General features: G+C 39.1%; 1 protein-coding gene and 2 long non-coding RNA genes across 4 annotated transcripts; 2 read left to right on the forward strand and 1 right to left on the reverse strand.

Annotated features, from left to right (window-relative positions):
• Positions 1–757: 757 nt before the first annotated feature.
• Positions 758–1489, reverse strand: LOC135642905 (uncharacterized). The gene has a single exon (XM_065159385.1). It carries the CDS (start codon positions 1487–1489, stop codon positions 758–760), a length of 732 nt encoding a protein of 243 aa, XP_065015457.1.
• Positions 1490–1521: 32 nt separating this feature from the next.
• Positions 1522–5833, forward strand: LOC135643700 (uncharacterized). 2 transcript variants are annotated; one of them, XR_010498342.1, is made up of 5 exons: positions 1522–1801; positions 3193–3402; positions 3565–4466; positions 5216–5550; positions 5645–5833. It is a non-coding gene; the product is annotated as an uncharacterized LOC135643700 (long non-coding RNA). The 2 variants fall into 2 exon arrangements; XR_010498343.1 differs by having other exon boundaries at positions 5297–5550.
• A 42-nt stretch (positions 5834–5875) lies between these two features.
• On the forward strand, positions 5876–19777 carry LOC135643699 (uncharacterized). The gene is made up of 12 exons (XR_010498341.1): positions 5876–6168; positions 7646–7855; positions 8018–8919; positions 9748–10619; positions 12024–13295; positions 14161–14379; positions 14491–14997; positions 16390–16599; positions 16762–17050; positions 17659–17922; positions 18753–19006; positions 19118–19777. It is a non-coding gene; the product is annotated as an uncharacterized LOC135643699 (long non-coding RNA).
• Positions 19778–22469: the final 2692 nt, after the last annotated feature.

The following is a 22469-nucleotide window of genomic DNA, read 5'->3' on the forward strand; positions in this document are numbered from 1 at the left end:
ATGTTCTGCAGAACAGAAAGATTCCAAAGTATTATATAGTTGGGGTTCCATCAAGAAACACAAAGAAGTTGTGTATATGGTCAAGCTGTGGCCAACCTGGTATGTCTCTGTCTTAGCTCTACTAACCTAAGATTCACCATGATGCACAGGTCCTGCATGTGGTTGTCACTCTAATATCATATTTGTCACATTTTAAATCTAAATACCATTTGATCAAACCTCCACAAATATATTTCTTAGAATTTAATATTTGGGAGAGCATAATGTGTCATGTCCTCTTTTTATTAAGCTTATTTATGTCCTTGAGAGAGCTTATTCGTGAGCTTACATCGTGGCTGCTCACAAGTCTAAAAGAATTGAGGTTAGCCATATTCCAACATGGCTCTTTCAAAATTGAATTATGTAAGAAAGATCATGTTTAACACCCAAAAAAAGTATGAGCTCTCGTCAGCCATAAAGAACCAAAATATTGAGCTCAGGTTGTAGAAGTATTTTTTGCAAGTTATTAGAAGCATTTTTTTGAAATTCTTACATTTATGCTTATTAAATATGGTTTGAAACAGACACATATTTTTAGAAGCAACATTGAAAAGAATAGGGAAAAGAAATTATTGTCAATCACTATTATGGGAAACGGGAAACAGTATAGAGTGCATTGTATGTCTTTTCCAAAATTGAAACAATATACAGTCATTAGCAGTTCCTCTAAAATGCAGATGCTAATGAGGGCATGTGAGCAAAAATGCTGTTGAGATCATTACAGGCTTAGGATGTTAAGAAGAGAGACTCTATTTTTTATTAGTCTTCTAAATAAGCATTCTAATCCTGTTTCAATATCTTCGATGCTGTTTTGTATTGTCCGCAACTGATTTTGTCCCCTCTGTATCTTCCCTTCATTGTCTTCAATTTCCTCTTGCTCGCCCTCACAGGCCACTTTCCTCTTTTGCAATGCCTTTGAGATAAGAGACCATCTGCTAGCTTTGCCTTGCGGCGTCGGCATGGACAAGAATTTGAAGATGGACTGGAGAAGGGAAATGGTGATTGCTCTTGCTTCCCTCAGAATCTCGGTCACCATCCATGAGTCCTTGCCATTGGTACAACATGAGACATACTTGTCATCCATCTGATTCAGTAATTTGAAGATACTCTTGATACCCTTCTCTGCCTTCTTGTCAAAACGAATGTGAGTATACATCTTGCTCTCTGCAACTGTTACTCCTTGTCTTCTGAGGGCTATTTCAAGCGTTCTGATCTGGTCCTTTGTTGTCATCATGCAGTCTCTCATGATGCCAAGCAAGTCCAGCAGCCTGACAGATCCGTCCAACTCCACTTCCACACTTTCTTTTTCTTGTATGTTGGAATATTTGCTCATAGGCAAGTGGAGAAGCTCCTCGATGCACTCGTACAAACCTCCGAGCGCTCTCAATCCCTCGCATATAGTTTGGGCTGATAAACAGGATTGAGCCACCAAAGACTTGAGCTTCTGCATCTCTTCCTCTACTCTGAGCTTGTGAGGGTGATCTCTAGATGGCATGCTGATGGATCTGACATGGTAAGGCTGATTAGGTGTTGCAGGACAACCAGCCATATCCACCAGTATGTTGTTGGAAGGCCTTTGGAATGGATTGCCAAATGAAGAGTAGAGCAAAAACGATGGGAAGATGTGAACAAGCCTGGAACTTCCCCTAATTATAGTCCCTATTTCATAAAGCAGATGGGAGGAAAGTCGAATCTAACCAGCCGAGCTCAATATGATATGCCAATCTTGCAATTTAGATCTTGTAGCCTCATCTCTGATCAGGTCATACTCACATCTCAATTTTTAAATGCCACTGTGTTCCACATGCTTGTGTCAAGCTTGTGATGGTACACATTTTTATACATTGGTGTCATCTGGATCTTGAACACTTTCTTTAAGCAGGTTGATTTCAATATTTGTTAATGTCCTAGTTCTGAATTTGATGATTGCACAAATCCAAGATGCACGAGTGTTATGTGTCTGCTTGATAGGTGACACCATGATGCGAAGGTCAATGATCGAGCGATATCTAATCTTTAATACAGGTCACAGACAAATTGGCAAACAATGCAATAACCAACAACCAGAGGAAAGATGATTAATATGTATACTAGTGGTGAGACAATAGCTAATTACTGACAGAACCCACGTGAGTGTTTTCTGAGTTGGTGTGTGTGATCATATTAGTTTCTGTAGTTACCAATACCGTCAGATCTCAGTCAAAATTCTCAGGCATGATATAAGAAATGGCACAACTACAAATAAACAAGAAATACAGTTATAAGGTTATTATGACAGGTATGTCATATGTTTGTTATTATGACAAATTGTAGGCATTACAAGGTGCACAATGATTAGTTATAATGGAAAATAGAGAAATAACGGTTTGCATTTGGCCAAAATATGTTCACGAAATAATAAATCTTTTCAAGGACAAATATTGATACTTTAGTTTGTTCAGAACCTTTTTGTAGTTGGTTATCTAAATGAAGTCAATGGCCTTTCGTAGTTTATTCAGAAATTTTTCCTTATGTATTTAAACACAGGTCTTCTTTTTGGTCTGTTCGCACCAAAGACTCCTCTCACACTCCATATTGCATTATCTTTATTGATTTATTTATTTCTTTTTGCAAGCAATGATGCCTGTCTATAGTGATATAGTGATATCTCTCCTAACGGATATCAATTTGGTAGCTGCACAACTAATTCGACTCCTCCGTCATCTAATTCACTTGGTAAATCACTGATCATTCAAGCTCTATCTACATTCCACTGCACAACTTTTCAATTTGAAAAATATTTCAGAAGATATCTATGATTGACGGACCAATTCTTGCTTGTGTCATCCATTTTGAGTTGTTGAACAAGAAATCTTAGTTAACTGTGAAGTTAATAAAAAGATTTGAAGTATTGGAATTATTGTATCAGATATTTATATGAATATGGATTGCTATACAAAATGTTGGAGTATGGCTGATATGGTAATCTACTAAAATTGTCATGCTGATCATAGGGTGCATCGTCATGCCTTTCTGAAACCAGGTTCTTAAGCAGATGAACAATGCTCTGAATGATCTACGTGAACACTCGCAAACTTCAGTGCTATGCTCTAGCATTTGCATTCTATTATGGAACTCACTACCCTGTAATAATAATCATGATACTCTTTGCAGGATACATACTTGAAAGAAGCATGATATGTCCCTTTTCCATCCCTCTACTTCCTGTCGCGTGCCACATAACCTCTTTTTCCGTGCATTGAAGAGAAACGACCACCTGCAAGTCTTCATTCTCCCTGTCTGCATTGTCAAGAAAGATGACACCAGATGAAGCAGAGGTAGTTGTGATTGGATTGAGATCCCCAGAGATTCTACCCACAATAGGTATGTCACAATCCTTATCAAAACATTTGCCCTTAATCTGCTTCAGTGATCTCGAGAATACAATAACATTGTTGTCTGCCTTCTTAGCAAAGCGAATGTGAGCATTCACTTCTTCGAGTGCAGCATCATCTCATCTTGGATGTGTTTTTTTACTGTGGCCAGGCTGTCTTTCGAATTACCACATAAATCCGGCATCGACTAATCTTCCAGCCATTTCCACTGCATGTAAAAGTGAAGGCTTGGTTGCATGGCGACTGAACAAGCCCCTCATTGATTCGTGTGCAGCTGCAATCTCTCTCAACCACTTGAATATATTGAAAGGCATATCAGCATAACAACTGAAGAAGCGGAAAGGAAATGAGCGTGGGGTTTCATTCTTTTGCTCCTCTGCTTTTAAGACATCAACATCCACATCTTTAGGTTGGTCCGATGGGAAACGACAAGAATAGCGATATTTCTTTTCTTTACTCTCCCACTCTTTCGAGAGTTGCTAGGTGCTGCTATCTCATGTGATGTCAAGGTGGTTCTTGGCTTGCAATGTATTTCTTTTACTGGCATCTTCCAAATAGGTCAGCGGTCATTTCTGTTTCTGTAATTCTTGAAGAAATGGTTGCCTGGCAATTTGTTCATCGCCCAACATGTCATGTCCCATCAATTACCAGCAAGATGCAAGACCTGAGACTAACAACTTTTTTATGGTTCAATGCAGTCAGAAACACACAAAGAATCTGATCAAGACATATGTTACGGCATTAGAATATAATAACTCCTCAACTAAACTATTTGTTTATGATGCACAGGTGCAGTATGGCAGCTTGTCTGCCCAACAAACTACCACTCTCTATGGTGGTTTGCTGGATTTGCACATATATGTTTCAGGTGAAGTAGGAATGTGCACATGTTGATAATGGCCCTTGAGTACATATGGTCAGCAACACACATCTTGGAGTGATCTCAATGGCAAGATGTTCTGCAGAACCGAAAGATTCCAAAGTATTATATAGTTGGGGTTCCTTCAAGAAACACAAAGAAATTGTGTATATGGTCAAGCTGTGGCCAACCTGGTATGTCTCTGTCTTAGCTCTACTAACCTAAGATTCACCATGATGCGCAGGTCCTGCATGTGGTTGTCATTCTAATATCCGATTTGTCACATTTTAAATCAAAATACCATTTGATCAAACCGCCACAAATATGTTTCTTAGAATTTACTATTTGGGAGAACATAATGTGTCTTGTCCTCTTTTTATTAAGCTTATTTATGTCCTTGCGAGAGCTTATTCATGAGCTTACATCGCGGCTGCTCGCAAGTCTAAGTGAATTGAGGTTAGCCATATTCCAACATGGCTCTTTAAAAATTGAATTATGTAACAAAGATCACGTTTAACCCCCAAAAAAAGTATGAGCTCTGGTGAGCCATAATGAATCAAAATATTGAGCTAAGGTTGTAGAAGTATTTTTTGCAAGTTATTAGAAGCATTTTTCTGAAATTCTTACATTTATGCTTATTAAAAATGGTTTGAAACATATACATATTTTTAGAAGCAACAATGAAAAGAATAGGGAAAGGAAATTATTGTCAATCACTATTACGGGAAATGGGAAACAGTATAGAATGCATTGTGTGTCTTTTCCAAAATTGATACAATATACAGTCATTAGCAGTTCCTCTAAAATGCATATGCTAATGAGGGCATGCGAGCAAAAATGCTGTTGAGATCATTACAGGCTTAGGATGTTAAGAAGAGAGACTCTATTTTTGATTAGTCTTCTAAATAAGCATTCTAATCCTGTTTCAATATCTTCGATGCAGTTTTGTAATGTCGGCAACTGATTTTGTGCCCTCTGTATCTTCCCATCATTATCTTCAATTTCCTCTTGCTCGCCCTCACAGGCCACTTTCCTCTTTTGCAATGCCTTTGAGATAAGAGACCATCTGCTAGCTTTGCCTTGCGGCGTCGGCATGGACAAGAATTTGAAGATGGACTGGAGAAGGGAAATGGTGATTGCTCTTGCTTCTCTCAGAATCTCGGTCACCATCCATGAGTCCTTGCCGTTGCTACAACATGAGACATACTTGTCATCCATCTGCTTCAGTAATTTGAAGATACTCTTGATACCCTTCTCTTCCTTCTTGTCAAAACGAATGTGAGTATACATCTTGCTCTCTGCAACTGTTACTCCTTGTCTTCTGAGGGCTATTTCAAGCGTTCTGATCTGGTCCTTTGTTGTCATCATGCAGTCTCTCATGATGCCAAGCAAGTCCAGCAGCCTGACAGATCCGTCCAACTCCACTTCCACACTTTCTTTTTCTTGTATGTTGGAATATTTGCTCATAGGCAAGTGGAGAAGCTCCTCGATGCACTCGTACAAACCTCCGAGCGCTCTCAATCCCTCGCATATAGTTTGGGCTGATAAACAGGATTGAGCCACCAAAGACATGAGCTTCTGCATCTCTTCCTCTACTCTGAGCTTGAGAGGGTGATCTCTAGATGGCATGCTGATGGATCTGACATGGTAAGGCTGATTAGGTGTTGCAGGACAACCAGCCATAGCCACCAGTATGTTGTTGGAAGGCCTTTGGAATGGATTGCCAAATGAAGAGTAGAGCAAAAACGATGGGAAGATGTGAACAAGCCTGGAACTTCCCCTACTTATAGTCCCTATTTCATAAAGCAGATGTGAGGCAAGTGGAATCTAACCAGCCGAGCTCAATATGATATGCCAATCTTGCAATTTGGATCTTGTAGCCTCATCTCTGATCAGGTCATACTCACATCTTAATTTTTAAATGCCACTGTGTTCCGCATGCTTGTGTCAAGCTTGTGATGGTACACATTTTTATACATTGGTGTCATCTGGATCTTGAACACTTTCTTTAAGCAGGTTGATTTCAATATTTGTTAATGTCCTAGTTCTGAATTTGATGATTGCACAAAACCAAGATGCACGAGTGTTATGTGTCTGCTTGTTAGGTGACACCTAGATGCGAAGGTCAATGATCGAGCAATATCTAATCTTTAATACAGGTCACAGACAAATTGGCAAACAATGCAATAACCAACAACCAGAGGAAAGATGATTAATGATCGAGCAATATCTAATCTTTAATACAGGTCACAGACAAATTGGCAAACAATGCAATAACCAACAACCAGAGGAAAGATGATTAATATGTATACTAGTGGTGAGACAATAGCTAATTACTGACAGAACCCACGTGAGTGTTTTCTGAGTTCGTGTGTGTGATCATATTAGTTTCTGAAGTTACCAATACCGTCAGATCTCAGTCATAATTCTCAGGCAAGATATAAGAAATGGCACAACTACAAATAAACAAGAAATACAATTATAAGGTTATTATGACAGGTATTTCATATGTTTGTTATTATGACAAATTGTAGGCATTACAAGGTGGACAATGATTAGTTATAATGGAAAATAGAGAAATAACGGTTTGCATTTGGCCAAAATATGTTCACGCAATCATAAATCTTTTCAAGGACATATATTGATACTTTAGTTTGTTCAGAACCTTTTTGTAGTTGATTATCTAAATAAAGTCAATGGCCTTTCATAGTTTATTCAGAAAATTTTCCTTATGTATTTAAACACAGGTCTTCTTTTTGGTCTGTTCGCACCTAAGACTCCTCTCACACTCCATATTGCATTATCTTTATTGATTTATTTATTTCTTTTTGCAAGCAATGATGCCTGTCTATAGTGATATAGTGATATCTCTCCTAACAGATATCAATTTGGTAGCTGCACAACTAATTTGACTACTCCGTCATCTAATTCACATGGTAAATCACTGATCTATCAAGCTATATCTACATTCCACTGCAAAACTTTTCAATTTGAAAAATATTTCAGAAGATATCTATGATTGATGGACCAATTCTTGCTTGTGTCATCCATTCTGAGTTGTTGAACAAGAAATCTACTTAACTGTGAAGACAATAAAAAGATTTGAAGTATTGGAATTATTGTATCAGATATTTATAGGAATATGGATTGCTATACAAAATGTTGGAGTAAGGCTGATATGGTAATCTATTATAATTGTCATGCTGATCATAGGGTGCATCGTCATGCCTTTCTGAAACCAGGTTCTTAAGCAAATGAACAATGCTCTGAATGATCTACGTGAACACTCGCAAACTTCAGTGCTATGCTCTAGCATTTGCATTCTATTATGGAACTCACTACCCTGTAATAATAATCATGATACTCTTTGCAGGATACGTACTTGAAAGAAACATGATATGTCCCTTTTCCATCCCTCTACTTCCTGTCGCGTGCCACATAACCTCCTTTTCCGTGCATTGTAGAGAAACGACCACCTGCAAGTCTTCATTCTCCCTGTCTGCATTGTCAAGAAAGATGACACCAGATGAAGCAGAGGCAGTTGTGATTGGATTCAGAACCCCAGAGATTCTACCCACAATAGGTATGTCACAATCCTTATCAAAACATTTGCCCTTAATCTGCTTCAGTGATCTCGAGAATACAATAACATTGTTGTCTGCCTTCTTAGCAAAGCGAATGTGAGCATTCACTTCTTCGAGTGCAGCATCATCTCATCTTGGATGTGTTTTTTTACTGTGGCCAGGCTGTCTTTCGAATTACCACATAAATCCGGCATCGACTAATCTTCCAGCCATTTCCACTGCATGTAAAAGTGAAGGCTTGGTTGCATGGCGACTGAACAAGCCCCTCATTGATTCGTGTGCAGCTGCAATCTCTCTCAACCACTTGAATATATTGAAAGGCATATCAGCATAACAACTGAAGAAGCGGAAAGGAAATGAGCGTGGGGTTTCATTCTTTTGCTCCTCTGCTTTTAAGACATCAACATCCACATCTTTAGGTTGGTCAGATGGGAAACGACAAGAATAGCGGTATTTCTTTTCTTTACTCTCCCACTCTTTCGTGAGTTGCTAGGTGCTGCTATCCCATGTGATGTCAAGGCGGTTCTTGGCTTGCAATGTATTTCTTTTACTGACATCTTCCAAATTGGTCAGCGGTCATTTCTGTTTCTGTAATTCATGACGAAATGGATGCCTGGCACTTTGTTCATCGCCCAACATGTCATGTCCCATCAATTACCAGCAAGATGCAAGACCTGAGACTAACAACTTTTATATGGTTCAATGCAGTCAGAAACACACAAAGAATCTGATCAAGACATATGTTACGGCATTAGAATATATTAACTCCTCAACTAAAGTATTTGTTTATGATGCACAGGTGCAGTATGGCAGCTTGTCTGCCCAACAATCTACCACTCTCTATGGTGGTTTGCTGGATTTGCACATATATGTTTCAGGTGAAGTAGGAGTGTGCACATGTTGATAATGGCCCTTGAGTACATATGGTCAGCAACTCACATCTTGGAGTTATCTCAATGGCAAGATGTTCTGCAGAACAGAAAGATTCCAAAGTATTATATAGTTGGGGTTCCTTCAAGAATCACAAAGAAATTGTGTATATGGTCAAGCTGTGGCCAATCTGGTATGTCTCTGTCTTAGCTCTACTAACCTAAGATTCACCATGATGCGCAGGTCCTGCAAGTGGTTGTCACTCTAATATCATATTTGTCACATTTTAAATCTAAATACCATTTGATCAAACCTCCACAAATATGTTTCTTAGAATGTAATATTTGGGAGAGCATAATGTGTCATGTCCTCTTTTTATTAAGCTTATTTATGTCCTTGAGAGAGCTTATTCGTGAGCATACATCGTGGCTGCTTGCAAGTCTAAAAGAATTGAGGTTAGCCATATTCGAACATGGCTCTTTAAAAATTGAATTATGTAAGAAAGATCATTTTTAACACCAAAAAAATATATGAGCTCTGGTCAGCCATAAAGAACCAAAATATTGAGCTCAGGTTGTAGAAGTATTTTTTGCAAGTTATTAGAAGCATTTTTCTGAAATTCTTACATTTATGCTAATTAAATATGGTTTGAAACAGACACATATTTTTAGAAGCAACCCTGAAAAGAATAGGGAAAAAAATTATTGTCAATCGCTATTACGGGAAATGGGTAACAATATAAAGTGCACTGTAACTCTTTTCAAAATTGATACAATATACAGTCATTAGCAGTTCCTCTAAAATGCAGATGCTAATGAGGGCATGCGAGCAAAAAGGCTGTTGAGATCATTACAGGCTTAGGATGTTAAGAAAAGAGACTCTATTTTTTATTAGTCTTCTAAATAAGCATTCTAATCCTGTTTCAATATCTTCGATACTGTTTTGTAATGTCCGCAGCTGATTTTGTGCCCTCTGTATCTTCCCTTCATTATCTTCAATTTCCTCTTGGTCGCCCTCACAGGCCACTTTCCTCTTTTGCAATGCCTTTGAGATAAGAGACCATCTGCTAGCTTTGCCTTGCGGCGTCGGCATGGACAAGAATTTGAAGATGGACTGGAGAAGGGAAATGGTGATTGCTCTTGCTTCCCTCAGAATCTCGGTCACCATCCATGAGTCCTTGCCGTTGCTACAACATGAGACATCCTTGTCATACATCTGCTTCAGTAATTTGAAGATACTCTTGATACTCTTCTCTGCCTTCTTGTCAAAACGAATGTGAGTATACATCTTGCTCTCTGCAACTGTTACTCCTTGTCTTCTGTGGGCTATTTCAAGCGTTCTGATCTGGTCCTTTGTTGTCATCATGCTGTCTCTCATGATGCCCAGCAAGTCCAGCAGCCTGACAGATCCGTCCAACTCCACTTCCACACTTTCTTTTTCTTGTATGTTGGAATATTTGCTCATAGGCAAATGGAGAAGCTCCTCGATGCACTCGTACAAACCTCCGAGCGCTCTCAATCCCTCGCATATAGTTTGGGCTGATAAACAGGATTGAGCCACCAAAGACTTGAGCTTCTGCATCTCTTCCTCTACTCTGAGCTTGAGAGGGTGATCTCTAGATGGCATGCTGATGGATCTGACATGGTAAGGCTGATTAGGTGTTGCAGGACAACCAGCCATATCCACCAGCATGTTGTTGGAAGGCCTTTGGAATGGATTGCCAAATGAAGAGTAGAGCAAAAACGATGGGAAGATGTGAACAAGCCTGGAACTTCCCCTACTTATAGTCCCTATTTCATAAAGCAGATGGGAGGCCAGTGAAATCTTACCAGCCGAGCTCAATATGATTTGCCAATCTTGCAATTTTGATCTTGTAGCCCCATCTCTGATCAGGTCATACTCACATCTCAATTTTTAATTGCCACTGTGTTCCACATGCTTGTGTCAAGCTTGTGATGGTACACCTCACCTTCTTTATTTTTATACATTGGTGTCATCTGGATCTTGAACACTTTCGTTAAGCCGGTTGATTTCAATGTTTGTTAATTTCCTAGTTCTGAATTTGATGATTTGCTCAAATCCAAGATGCACGAGTGTTATGTGTCTACTTGTTAGGTGACACCTTGATGCGAAGGTCAATGATCGAGCAATATCTAATTATTAATACAGGTCACAGACAAATTGGCAAACAATGCAATAACCAACAACCAGAGGAAAGATGATTAATATGTATATTAGTGGTGAGACAATAGCTACGTAAAGACAGAACCCACGTGAGTGTTTTCTGAGTTCGTGTGTGTGATCATATTAGTTTCTGAAGTTACTAATACCGTCAGATCTCATTCATAATTCTCAGGCACGATATAAGAAAGGGCACAACTACAAAGAAACATGAAATGAAGTTATAAGGTTATTTTGACTGGTCTGTCATATCTTTGTTATTATGTCAAATTGTTGGCATTACAATGGTGCACAATGATTAGTTATAATGAAAATAGAGAAATAACGGTTTGCATTTGGCCAAAATCTGTTCATGCAATCATAAATCTTTTCGAAGTCAAATATTGATACTTTAGTTTTTCCAATACCATTTTGTAGTTGGTTATCTAAATGAAGTCAATGGCCTTTCGTAGTTTATTGAGAAATTTTTCCTTATGTATTTAAACACAGGTCTTCTTTTTGGTCTGTTCGCACCTAAGACTCCTCTCACACTCCATATTGCATTATCTTTATTGATTTATTTATTTCTTTTTGCAAGCAATGATGCCTGTCTATAGTGATATAGTGATATCTCTCCTAACGGATATCAATTTGGTAGCTGCACAACTAATTCGACTCCTCCGTCATCTAATTCACTTGGTAAATCACTGATCATTCAAGCTCTATCTACATTCCACTGCACAACTTTTCAATTTGAAAAATATTTCAGAAGATATCTATGATTGATGGACCAATTCTTGCTTGTGTCATCCATTTTGAGTTGTTGAACAAGAAATCTTAGTTTTCTGTGAAGACAATAAAAAGATTTGAAGTATTGGAATTATTGTGTCAGATATTTATATGAATATGGATTGCTATACAAAATGTTGGAGTATGGCTGATATGGTAATCTACTAAAATTGTCATGCTGATCATAGGGTGCATCGTCATGCCTTTCTGAAACCAGGTTCTTAAGCAGATGAACAATGCTCTGAATGATCTACGTGAACACTCACAAACTTCAGTGCTATGCTCTAGCATTTGCATTCTATTATGGAACTCACTACCCTGTAATAATAGTCATGATACTCTTTGCAGGATACGTACCTGAAAGAAGCATGATATGTCCCTTTTCCATCCCTCTACTTCCTGTCGCGTGCCACATAACCTCTTTTTCCGTGCATTGAAGAGAAACGACCACCTGCAAGTCTTCATTCTCCCTGTCTGCATTGTCAAGAAAGATGACACCAGATGAAGCAGAGGTAGTTGTGATTGGATTGAGATCCCCAGAGATTCTACCCACCATAGTTATGTCACAATCCTTATCAACACATTTGCCCTTAATCTGCTTCAGTGATCTAGAGAATAACATCACATTGTTGTCTGCCTTCTTAGCAAAGCGAATGTGAGCATTCACTTCTTCGAGCGCAGCATCATCTCATCGTGGATGTGTTTTTTTACTGTGGCCAGGCTGTCTTTCGAATTACCACATAAATCTGGCATCGACTCATCTTCCAGCCATTTCCACTGCATGTAAAAGTGAAGGCTTGGTTGCATGGCGACTGAACAAGCCCCTCATTGATTCGTGTGCAACTGCAAACTCTCTCAACCACTTGAATATATTGAAAGGCATATCAGCATAACAACTGAAGAAGCGGAAAGGAAATGAGCGTGGGGTTTCATTCTTTTGCTCGTCTGCTTTTAAGACATCAACATCCACATCTTTAGGTTGGTCTGATGGGAAACTACAAGAATAGCGGTATTTCTTTTCTTTACTGTCCCACTCTTTCGTGAGTTGCAAGGTGCTGCTATACCATGTGATGTCAAGCTGGTTCTTGGCTTGCAATGTATTTCTTTTACTGACATATTCCAAATAGGTCAGCGGTCATTTCTGTTTCTGTAATTCTTGAATAAATGGATGCCTGGCACTTTGTTCATCGCCCAACATGTCATGTCCCATCAATTAGCAGCAAGATGCAAGACCAGAGACTAACAACTATTACATGGTTCAACGTAGTTAGAAACACAAAGAATCTGATCAAGACATATGTTACGGCATTAGAATATATTAACTCCTCAACTAAAGTATTTGTTTATGATGCACAGGTGCAGTATGGCTGCTTGTCTGCCCAACAATCTACCACTCTCTATGGTGGTTTGCTGGATGTGCACATATATGTTTTAGGTGAAGTAGGAGTGTGCACATGTTTATAACGGCCCTTGAGTACATATGGTCAGCAACGCACATCTTGGAGTGATCTCAATGGCAAGATGTTCTGCAGAACAGAAAGATTCCAAAGTATTATATAGTTGGGTTTCCTTCAAGAAACACAAAGAAGTTGTGTATATGGTCAAGCTGTGGCCAACCTGGTATGTCTAATTCTTAGCTCTACTAACCTAGGATTCACCATGATGCGCAGGTCCTGCATGTGCTTGTCACTCTAATATCCGATTTGTCACATTTTAAATCAAAATACCATTTGATCAAACCGCCACAAATATGTTTCTTAGAATTTACTATTTGGGAGAACATAATGTGTCATGTCCTCTTTTTATTATGCTTATTTATGTCCTTGCGAGAGCTTATTCATGAGCTTACATCGCGGCTGCTCGCAAGTCTAAGTGAATTGAGGTTAGCCATATTCCAACATGGCTCTTTAAAAATTAAATTATGTAACAAAGATCACGTTTAAACCCCAAAAAAAGTATGAGCTCTGGTGAGCCATAATGAATCAAAATATTGAGCTCAGGTTGTAGAAGTATTTTTTGCAAGTTATTAGAAGCATTTTTCCGAAATTCTTACATTTATGCTTATTAAAAATGGTTTGAAACCGATACATATTTTTAGAAGCAACAATGAAAAGAATAGGGAAATGAAATTATTGTCAATCACTATTACGGGAAACGGGAAACAGTATAGAGTGCATTGTATGTCTTTTCCAAAATTGATACAATATACAGTCATTAGCAGTTCCTCTAAAATGCAGATGCTAATGAGGGCATGCGAGCAAAAATGCTGTTGAGATCATTACAGGCTTAGGATGTTAAGAAGAGAGACTCTATTTTCGATTAGTCTTCTAAATAAGCATTCTAATCCTGTTTCAATATCTTCGATGCTGATTTGTAATGTCCGCAACTGATTTTGTGCCCTCTGTATCTTCCCATCATTATCTTCAATTTCCTCTTGGTCGCCCTCACTGGCCACTTTCCTCTTTTGCAATGCCTTTGAGATAAGAGACCATTTGCTAGCTTTGCCTTGCGGCGTCGGCATGGACAAGAATTTGAAGATGGACTGGAGAAGGGAAATGGTGATTGCTCTTGCTTCCCTCAGAATCTCGGTCACCATCCATGAGTCCTTGCCGTTGGTACAACATGAGCCATACTTGTCATCCATCTGCTTCAGTAATTTGAAGATACTCTTGATACCCTTCTCTGCCTTCTTGTCAAAACGAATGTGAGTATACATCTTGCTCTCTGCAACTGTTACTCCTTGTCTTCTGAGGGCTATTTCAAGCGTTCTGATCTGGTCCTTTGTTGTCATCATGCTGTCTCTCATGATGCCCAGCAAGTCAAGCAGCCTGACAGATCCGTCCAACTCCACTTCCACACTTTCTTTTTCTTGTATGTTGGAATATTTGCTCATAGGCAAGTGGAGAAGCTCCTCGATGCACTCGTACAAACCTCCGAGCGCTCTCAATCCCTCGCATATAGTTTGGGCTGATAAACAGGATTGAGCCACCAAAGACTTGAGCTTCTGCATCTCTTCCTCTATTCTGAGCTTGAGAGGGTGATCTCTAGATGGCATGCTGATGGATCTGACATGGTAAGGCTTATTAGGTGTTGCAGGACAACCAGCCATATCCACCAGTATGTTGTTGGAAGGCCTTTGGAATGGATTGCCAAATGAAGAGTAGAGCAAAAACGATGGGAAGATGTGAACAAGCCTGGAACTTCCCCTACTTATAGTCCCTATTTCAGAATGCAAATGGGAGGCAAGTGGATTATAACCAGCCCAGCTCAATATGATATGCCAATCTTGCAATTTGGATCTTGTAGCCTCATCTCTGATCAGGTCTTATTCACATCTCAATTTTTAAATGTCACTGTGTTCCACATGCTTGTGTCAAGCTTGTGATGGTACACCTCACCATCTTTATTTTTATACATTGGTGTCATCTGGATCTTTAACACTTTCTTTCAGCAGGTTGATTTCAATATTTGTTAATGTCCTAGTTCTGAATTTGATGATTGCACAAATCCAAGATGCACGAGTGTTATGTGTCTGCTTGTTAGGTGACACCTTGATGCGAAGGTCAATGATCGAGCAATATCTAATATTTAATACAGGTCACAGACAAATTGGCAAACAATGCAATAACCAACAACCAGAGGAAAGATGATTAATATGTATACTAGTGGTGAGACAATAGCTAATTAATGACATAACCCACGTAAGCGTTTTCTGAGTTCGTGTGTGTGATCATTTTAGTTTCTGAAGTCAGATCTCATTCATAATTCTCAGGCACGATATAAGAAAGGGCACAACTACAAAGAAACATGAAATGCAGTTATAAGGTTATTATGACAGGTCTGTCATATCTTTGTTATTATGTCAAATTGTTGGCATTACAATGGTGCACAATGATTAGTTATAATGGAAAATAGAGAAATAACGGTTTGCATTTGGCCAAAATCTGTTCATGCAATCATAAATCTTTTCGAAGACAAATATTGATACTTTAGTTTTTCCAAAACCATTTTGTAGTTGGTTATCTAAATGAAGTCAATGGCCTTTCATAGTTTATTCAGAAATTTTTCCTTATGTATTTAAACACTGGTCATCTTTTTGGTCTGTCCGCAACTAAGACTCCTCTCACACTCCATATTGCATTATCTTTATTGATTTATTTATTTCTTTTTGCAAGCAATGATGCCTGTCTATAGTGATATAGTGATATCTCTCCTAATAGATATCAATTTGGTAGCTGCACAACTAATTCGACTCCTCCGTCATCTAATTCACATGGTAAATCACTGATCATTCAAGCTCTATCTACATTCCACTGCACAACTTTTCAATTTGAAAAATATTTCAGAAGATATCTATGATTGATGGACCAATTCTTGCTTGTGTCATCCATTTTGAGTTGTTGAACAAGAAATCTTAGTTAACTGTGAAGTTAATAAAAAGATTTGAAGTATTGGAATTATTGTATCAGATATTTATATGAATATGGATTGCTATACAAAATGTTGGAGTAAGGCTGATATGGTAATCTACTAAAATTGTCATGCTGATCATAGGGTGCATCGTCATGCCTTTCTGAAACCAGGTTCTTAAGCAGATGAACAATGCTCTGAATGATCTACGTGAACACTCACAAACTTCAGTGCTATGCTCTAGCATTTGCATTCTATTATGGAACTCACTACCCTGTAATAATAGTCATGATACTCTTTGCAGGATACATACCTGAAAGAAGCATGATATGTCCCTTTTCCATCCCTCTACTTCCTGTCGCGTGCCACATAACCTCTTTTTCCGTGCATTGAAGAGAAACGACCACCTGCAAGTCTTCATTCTACCTGTCTGCATTGTCAAGAAACATGACACCAAATGAAGCAGAGGCAGTTGTTATTGGAATCAGATCCCCAGAGATTCTACCCACCATAGGTATGTCACAATCCTTATCAACACATTTTCCCTTAATCTGCTTCAGTGATCTAGAGAATAACATCACATTGTTGTCTGCCTTCTTAGCAAAGCGAATGTGAGCATTCACTTCTTCTAGCGCAGCATCTTCTCATCTTTGATGTGTTTTTTTACTGTGGCCAGGCTGTCTTTCGAATTACCACATAAATCCGGCATCGACTCATCTTCCAGCCATTTCCCCTGCATGTAAAAGTGAAGGCTTGGTTGCATGGCGACTGAACAAGCCCCTCGTTGATTCGTGTGCAGCTGCAATCTCTCTCAACCACTTGAATATATTGAAAGGAATATCAGCATAACAACTGAAGAAGCGGAAAGGAAATGAGCGTGGGGTTTCATTCTTTTGCTCCTCTGCTTTTAAGACATCAACATCCACATCTTTAGGTTGGTCAGATGGGAAACGACAAGAATAGCGGTATTTCTTTTCTTTACTCTCCCACTCTTTCGTGAGTTGCTAGGTGCTGCTATCCCATGTGATGTCAAGGTGGTTCTTGGCTTGCAATGTATTTCTTTTACTGCCATCTTCCAAATAGGTCAGCGGTCATTTCTGTTTCTGTAATTCTTGAAGAAATGGATGCCTGGCACTTTGTTCATCGCCCAACATGTCATGTCCCATCAATTACCAGCAAGATGCAAGACCTGAGACTAACAACTTTTATATGGTTCAATGCAGTCAGAACCACACAATGAATCTGATCAAGACATATGTTACGGCAAGGTTTGCCGTACCGGACTGTACCGCCCGGTACGGGCGGTACGTACCGGTCCGACATGCCAGCGGTACGCGGACCGCTCCGTATCGTACCGACACTGTAGCAATGTACAGTAACACTGTAGCAGTGTACAGTGCTCGGTACACGTGAGTGTACCGCTCGGTACACCTGGGTGTACCGAGCGGTATACCGTACCGTACCGGTACCGAGCCCGGGTCGAAACGTCGGTACGGTACGGTACGGCGAACCTTGTGTTACGGCATTAGAATATATTAACTCCTCAACTAAAGTATTTGTTTATGATGCACAGGTGCTGTATAGCAGCTTGTCTGCCCAACAATCTACCACTCTCTATGGTGGTTTGCTGGATCTGCACATATATGTTTTTGGTGAAGTAGGAGTGTGCACATGTTGATTATGGCCCTTGAGTACATATAGTCAGCAACACACATCTTGGAGTGATCTCAATGGCAAGATGTTCTGCAGAACAGGAAGATTCCAAAGTATTATATAGTTGGGGTTCCTTCAAGGAACACAAAGAAGTTGTGTATATGGTCATGCTGTGGCCAACCTGGTATGTCTCTGTCTTAGCTCTACTAACCTAAGATTCACCATTATGCGCAGGTCCTGCATGTGGTTGTCACTCTAATATCATATTTGTGACATTTTAAATCTAAATACCATTTGATCAAACCTCCACAAATATGTTTCTTAGAATTTAATATTTGGGAGAGCATAATGTGTCATGTTCTCTTTTTATTAAGCTTATTTATGTCCTTGAGTGAGGTTATTCGTGAGCTTACATCGCGGCTGCTCACAAGTCTAAAAGAATTGAGGTTAGCCATATTCCAACATGTCTCTTAAAAAATTGAATTATGTATGAAAGATCATGTTTAACACCCAAAAAAAGTATGAGCTCTGGTCAGCCATAAAGAACAAAAATTTTGAGCTCAGGTTGTAGAAGTATTTTTTGCAAGTTATTAGAAGCATTTTTTTGAAATTCTTACATTTATGCTTATTAAATATGGTTTGAAATAGACACATATTTTTAGAAGCAACAATGAAAAGAATAGGGAAAAGAAATTACTGTCAATCACTATTACGGGAAACGGGAAACAGTATAGAGTGCATTGTATTTCTTTTACAAAATTGATACAATATACAGTCATTAGCAGTTCCTCTAAAATGCAGATGCTAATGAGGGCATGCGAGCAAAAAGGCTGTTGAGATCATTACAGGCTTCGGATATTAAGAAGAGAGACTCTATTTTTGATTAGTCTTCTAAATAAGCATTCTAATCCTGTTTCAATATCTTCGATGCTGTTTTGTAATGTCCGCAACTGATTTTGTGCCCTCTGTATCTTCCCATCATTATCTTCAATTTCCTCTTGCTCGCCCTCACAGGCCACTTTCCTCTTTTGCAATGCCTTTGAGATCAGAGACCATCTGCTAGCTTTGCCTTGCGGCGTCGGCATGGACAAGAATTTGAAGATGGACTGGAGAAGGGAAATGGTGATTGCTCTTGCTTCCCTCAGAATCTCGGTCACCATCCATGAGTCCTTGCCGTTGGTACAACATGAGACATACTTGTCATCCATCTGCTTCAGTAATTTGAAGATACTCTTGATACCCTTCTCTGCCTTCTTGTCAAAACGAATGTGAGTATACATCTTGCTCTCTGCAACTGTTACTCCTTGTCTTCTGAGGGCTATTACAAGCGTTCTGATTTGGTCCTTTGTTGTCATCATGCTGTCTCTCATGATGCCCAGCAAGTCCAGCAGCCTGACAGATCCGTCCAACTCCACTTCCACACTTTCTTTTTCTTGTATGTTGGAATATTTGCTCATAGGCAAGTGGAGAAGCTCCTCGATGCACTCGTACAAACCTCCGAGCGCTCTCAATCCCTCGCATATAGTTTGGGCTGATAAACAGGATTGAGCCACCAAAGACTTGAGCTTCTGCATCTCGTCCTCTACTCCGAGCATGAGAGGGTGATCTCTAGATGGCATGCTGATGGATCTGACATGGTAAGGCTGATTAGGTGTTGCAGGATAACCAGCCATATCCACCAGTATGTTGTTGGAAGGCCTTTGGAATGGATTGCCAAATGAAGAGTAGAGCAAAAACGATGGGAAGATGTGAACAAGCCTGGAACTTCCCCTACTTATAGTCCCTATTTCATAAAGCAGATGGGAGGCAAGTGGAATCTAACCAGCTGAGCTCAATATGATCTGCCAATCTTGCAATTTGGATCTTGTAGCCTCATCTCTGATCAGGTCATACTCACATCTCAATTTTTAAATGCCACTGTGTTCCACATGCTTGTGTCAAGCTTGTGATGGTACACATCACCATCTTTATTTTTATACATTGGTGTCATCTGGATCTTGAACACTTTCTTTAAGCAGGTTGATTTCAATATTTGTTAATGTCCTAGTTCTGAATTTGTTGATTTGCACAAATCCAAGATGCACGAGTGTTATGTGTTGGCTTGTTAGGTGACACCTTGATGCAAAGGTCAATGATCGAGCAATATCTAATCATTAATACAGGTCACAGACAAATTGGCATACAATGCAATAACCAACAACCAGAGGAAAGATGATTAATATGTATACTAGTAGCTAATTAATGACAGAACCCACGTGAGTGTTTTCTGAGTTCGTGTGTGTGATCATATTGGCTTCTGAAGTTACTAATACCGTCAGATCTCAGTCTTAATTCTCAGGCAAGATATAAGAAATGGCACAACTACAAAGAAACATGAAATGCAGTTATAAGGTTATTATGACAGGTCTGTCATATCTTTGTTATTATGACAAATTGTTGGCATTACAATGGTGCACAATGATTAGTTATAATGGAAAATAGAGAAATAACGGTTAGCATTTGGCCAAAATCTGTTCACGCTATCATAAATCTTTTCGAGGACAAATATTGATACTTTAGTTTGTCCAAAACCATTTTGTAGTTGGTTATCTAAATGAAGTCAATGGCCTTTCGTAGTTTATTCAGAAAGTTTTCCTCATGTATTTCAACACAGGTCATCTTTTTGGTCTGTCCACACCTAAGACTCCTCTCACACTCCATATTGCCTTATCTTTATTGATTGATTTATTTCTTTTTGCAAGCAATGATGCCTGCCTATAGTGATATAGTGATGTCTCTACTAACAGATTTCAATTTTCTAGCTGCACATATACTTTGACTCCTGCGTCATCTAATTCACATGGTAAATCACTGATCATTCAAAGCTCCACCTACATTCCACTACACAAACTTTTCAATTTGAAAAATATATCAGAAGATTTCTCTGATTGATGGACCAATTCTTGCTTGTGTCATCCATTTTGAGTTGTTCCACAAGAAATCTGAGTTAACTGTGAAGACAACAACATGATTTGAAGTATTGGAATTATTGTATCAGATATTTAATATGAATACGGATTGCTATACAAAATGTTGAAGTGAGGCTGATATGGTAATCTACTAAAATTGTTATGCTGATCATAGTGTACATCGTCATGCCTTTCTGAACCCAGGTAGTTAAGCAGATGAACAATGCTCTGAATGATCTGCGTGAACACTCGCAAACTTCAGTTCTATGCTCTAGCAATTGCATTCTATTATGGAACTCACTACCCTGTAATATTAATCATGACACTCTTTGCCGGATACGTACTTTAAAGAAGCATGATATGTCCCATTTCCATCCCTCTTCTTCCTGTCGCGTGCCACGTAAAATCTTTTTCAGTGCCCTGGAGAGAAACGACCACCAGCAAGTCTTCAATCTCCCTGTCTGCATTGTCAAGAAAGATGACACCAGATGAGCAGATGCAGTTGTGATTGGATTCAGTTCCCCGGAGAATCTACCCACCATAGGTATGTCACAATCCTTATCAACACATTTTCCCTTAAACGGCTTCAGTGATCTCGAGAATTACATCACATTGTTGTCTGCCTTCTTAGCAAAGCGAAAGTGAGCATTCACTTCTTCTTCGAGCGCAGCATCATCTCATCTTGGATGTGTTTTTTGACTGTGGCCAGGCTGTCTTTCGAATTACCGCATAAATCCAGCATCAACTCATCTTCCAGCCATTTCCACTGCATGTAAAATTGAAGGCTTGGTTGCATGGTGACTGAACAAGCCCCTCATTGATTCTTGTGCAGCTGCAATCTCTCTCAACCACTTGAATATATTGAAAGGCATATCAGCATAATAACTGATGAAGAGGAAAGGAAATGTGTGTGGGGTTTCATTCTTTTACTCCCCTGCATATAAGCCAACAACATCCGCATCTTTAGGTTGGTCAGATGGGAAACGACAAGAATAGCGGTATTTCCTTTCTTTACTCTCCCACTCTTTTGTGAGTTGCAATGTAATTCTTTTACTGACATTTTCCAAATAGGTTAGCGATCATTTCTGTTTCTGTAATTCTTGAAGAAATGGATGCCTGGCACTTTGTTCATCACACAACATGTCATGTCCCATCAAGTAGCAGCAAGATGCAAGACCAGAGACTAACAACTATTACATGGTTCATCGTAGTCAGAAACACAAAGAATCTGATCAAGACATATGTTACGGCATTAGAATATATTAACTCCTCAACTAAAGTATTTGTTTATGATGCACAGGTGCAGTATGGCTGCTTGTCTGCCCAACAATCTACCACTCTCTATGGTGGTTTGCTGGATCTGCACATATATGTTTTAGGTGAAGTAGGAGTGTGCACATGTTGATAATGGCCCTTGAGTACATATGGTCAGCAACGCACATCTTGCAGTGATCTAAATGGCAAGATGTTCTGCAGAACAGAAAGATTCCAAAGTATTATATAGTTGGGTTTCCTTCAAGAAACACAAAGAAGTTGTGTATATGGTCAAGCTGTGGCCAACCTGGTATGTTTCATTCTTAGCTCTACTAACCTAGGATTCACCATGATGCGCCGGTCCTGCATGTGGTTGTCACTCTAATATCCGATTTGTCACATTTTAAATCAAAATACCATTTGATCAAACCGCCACAAATATGTTTCTTAGAATTTACTATTTGGGAGAACATAATGTGTCATGTGCTCTTTTTATTAAGCTTATTTATGTCCTTGCGAGAGCTTATTC

Source organism: Musa acuminata, chromosome BXJ3-7 (genome assembly GCF_036884655.1).
Source record: "Musa acuminata AAA Group cultivar baxijiao chromosome BXJ3-7, Cavendish_Baxijiao_AAA, whole genome shotgun sequence".
Taxonomy (NCBI): domain Eukaryota; kingdom Viridiplantae; phylum Streptophyta; class Magnoliopsida; order Zingiberales; family Musaceae; genus Musa; species Musa acuminata.

What these genes read in the sequence shown, in the direction of transcription:
- LOC135642905 (XM_065159385.1), bottom strand. Translation starts at nt 1,489, where the DNA reads ATGCAGAAGCTCAAGTCTTTGGTGGCTCAATCCTGTTTATCAGCCCAA.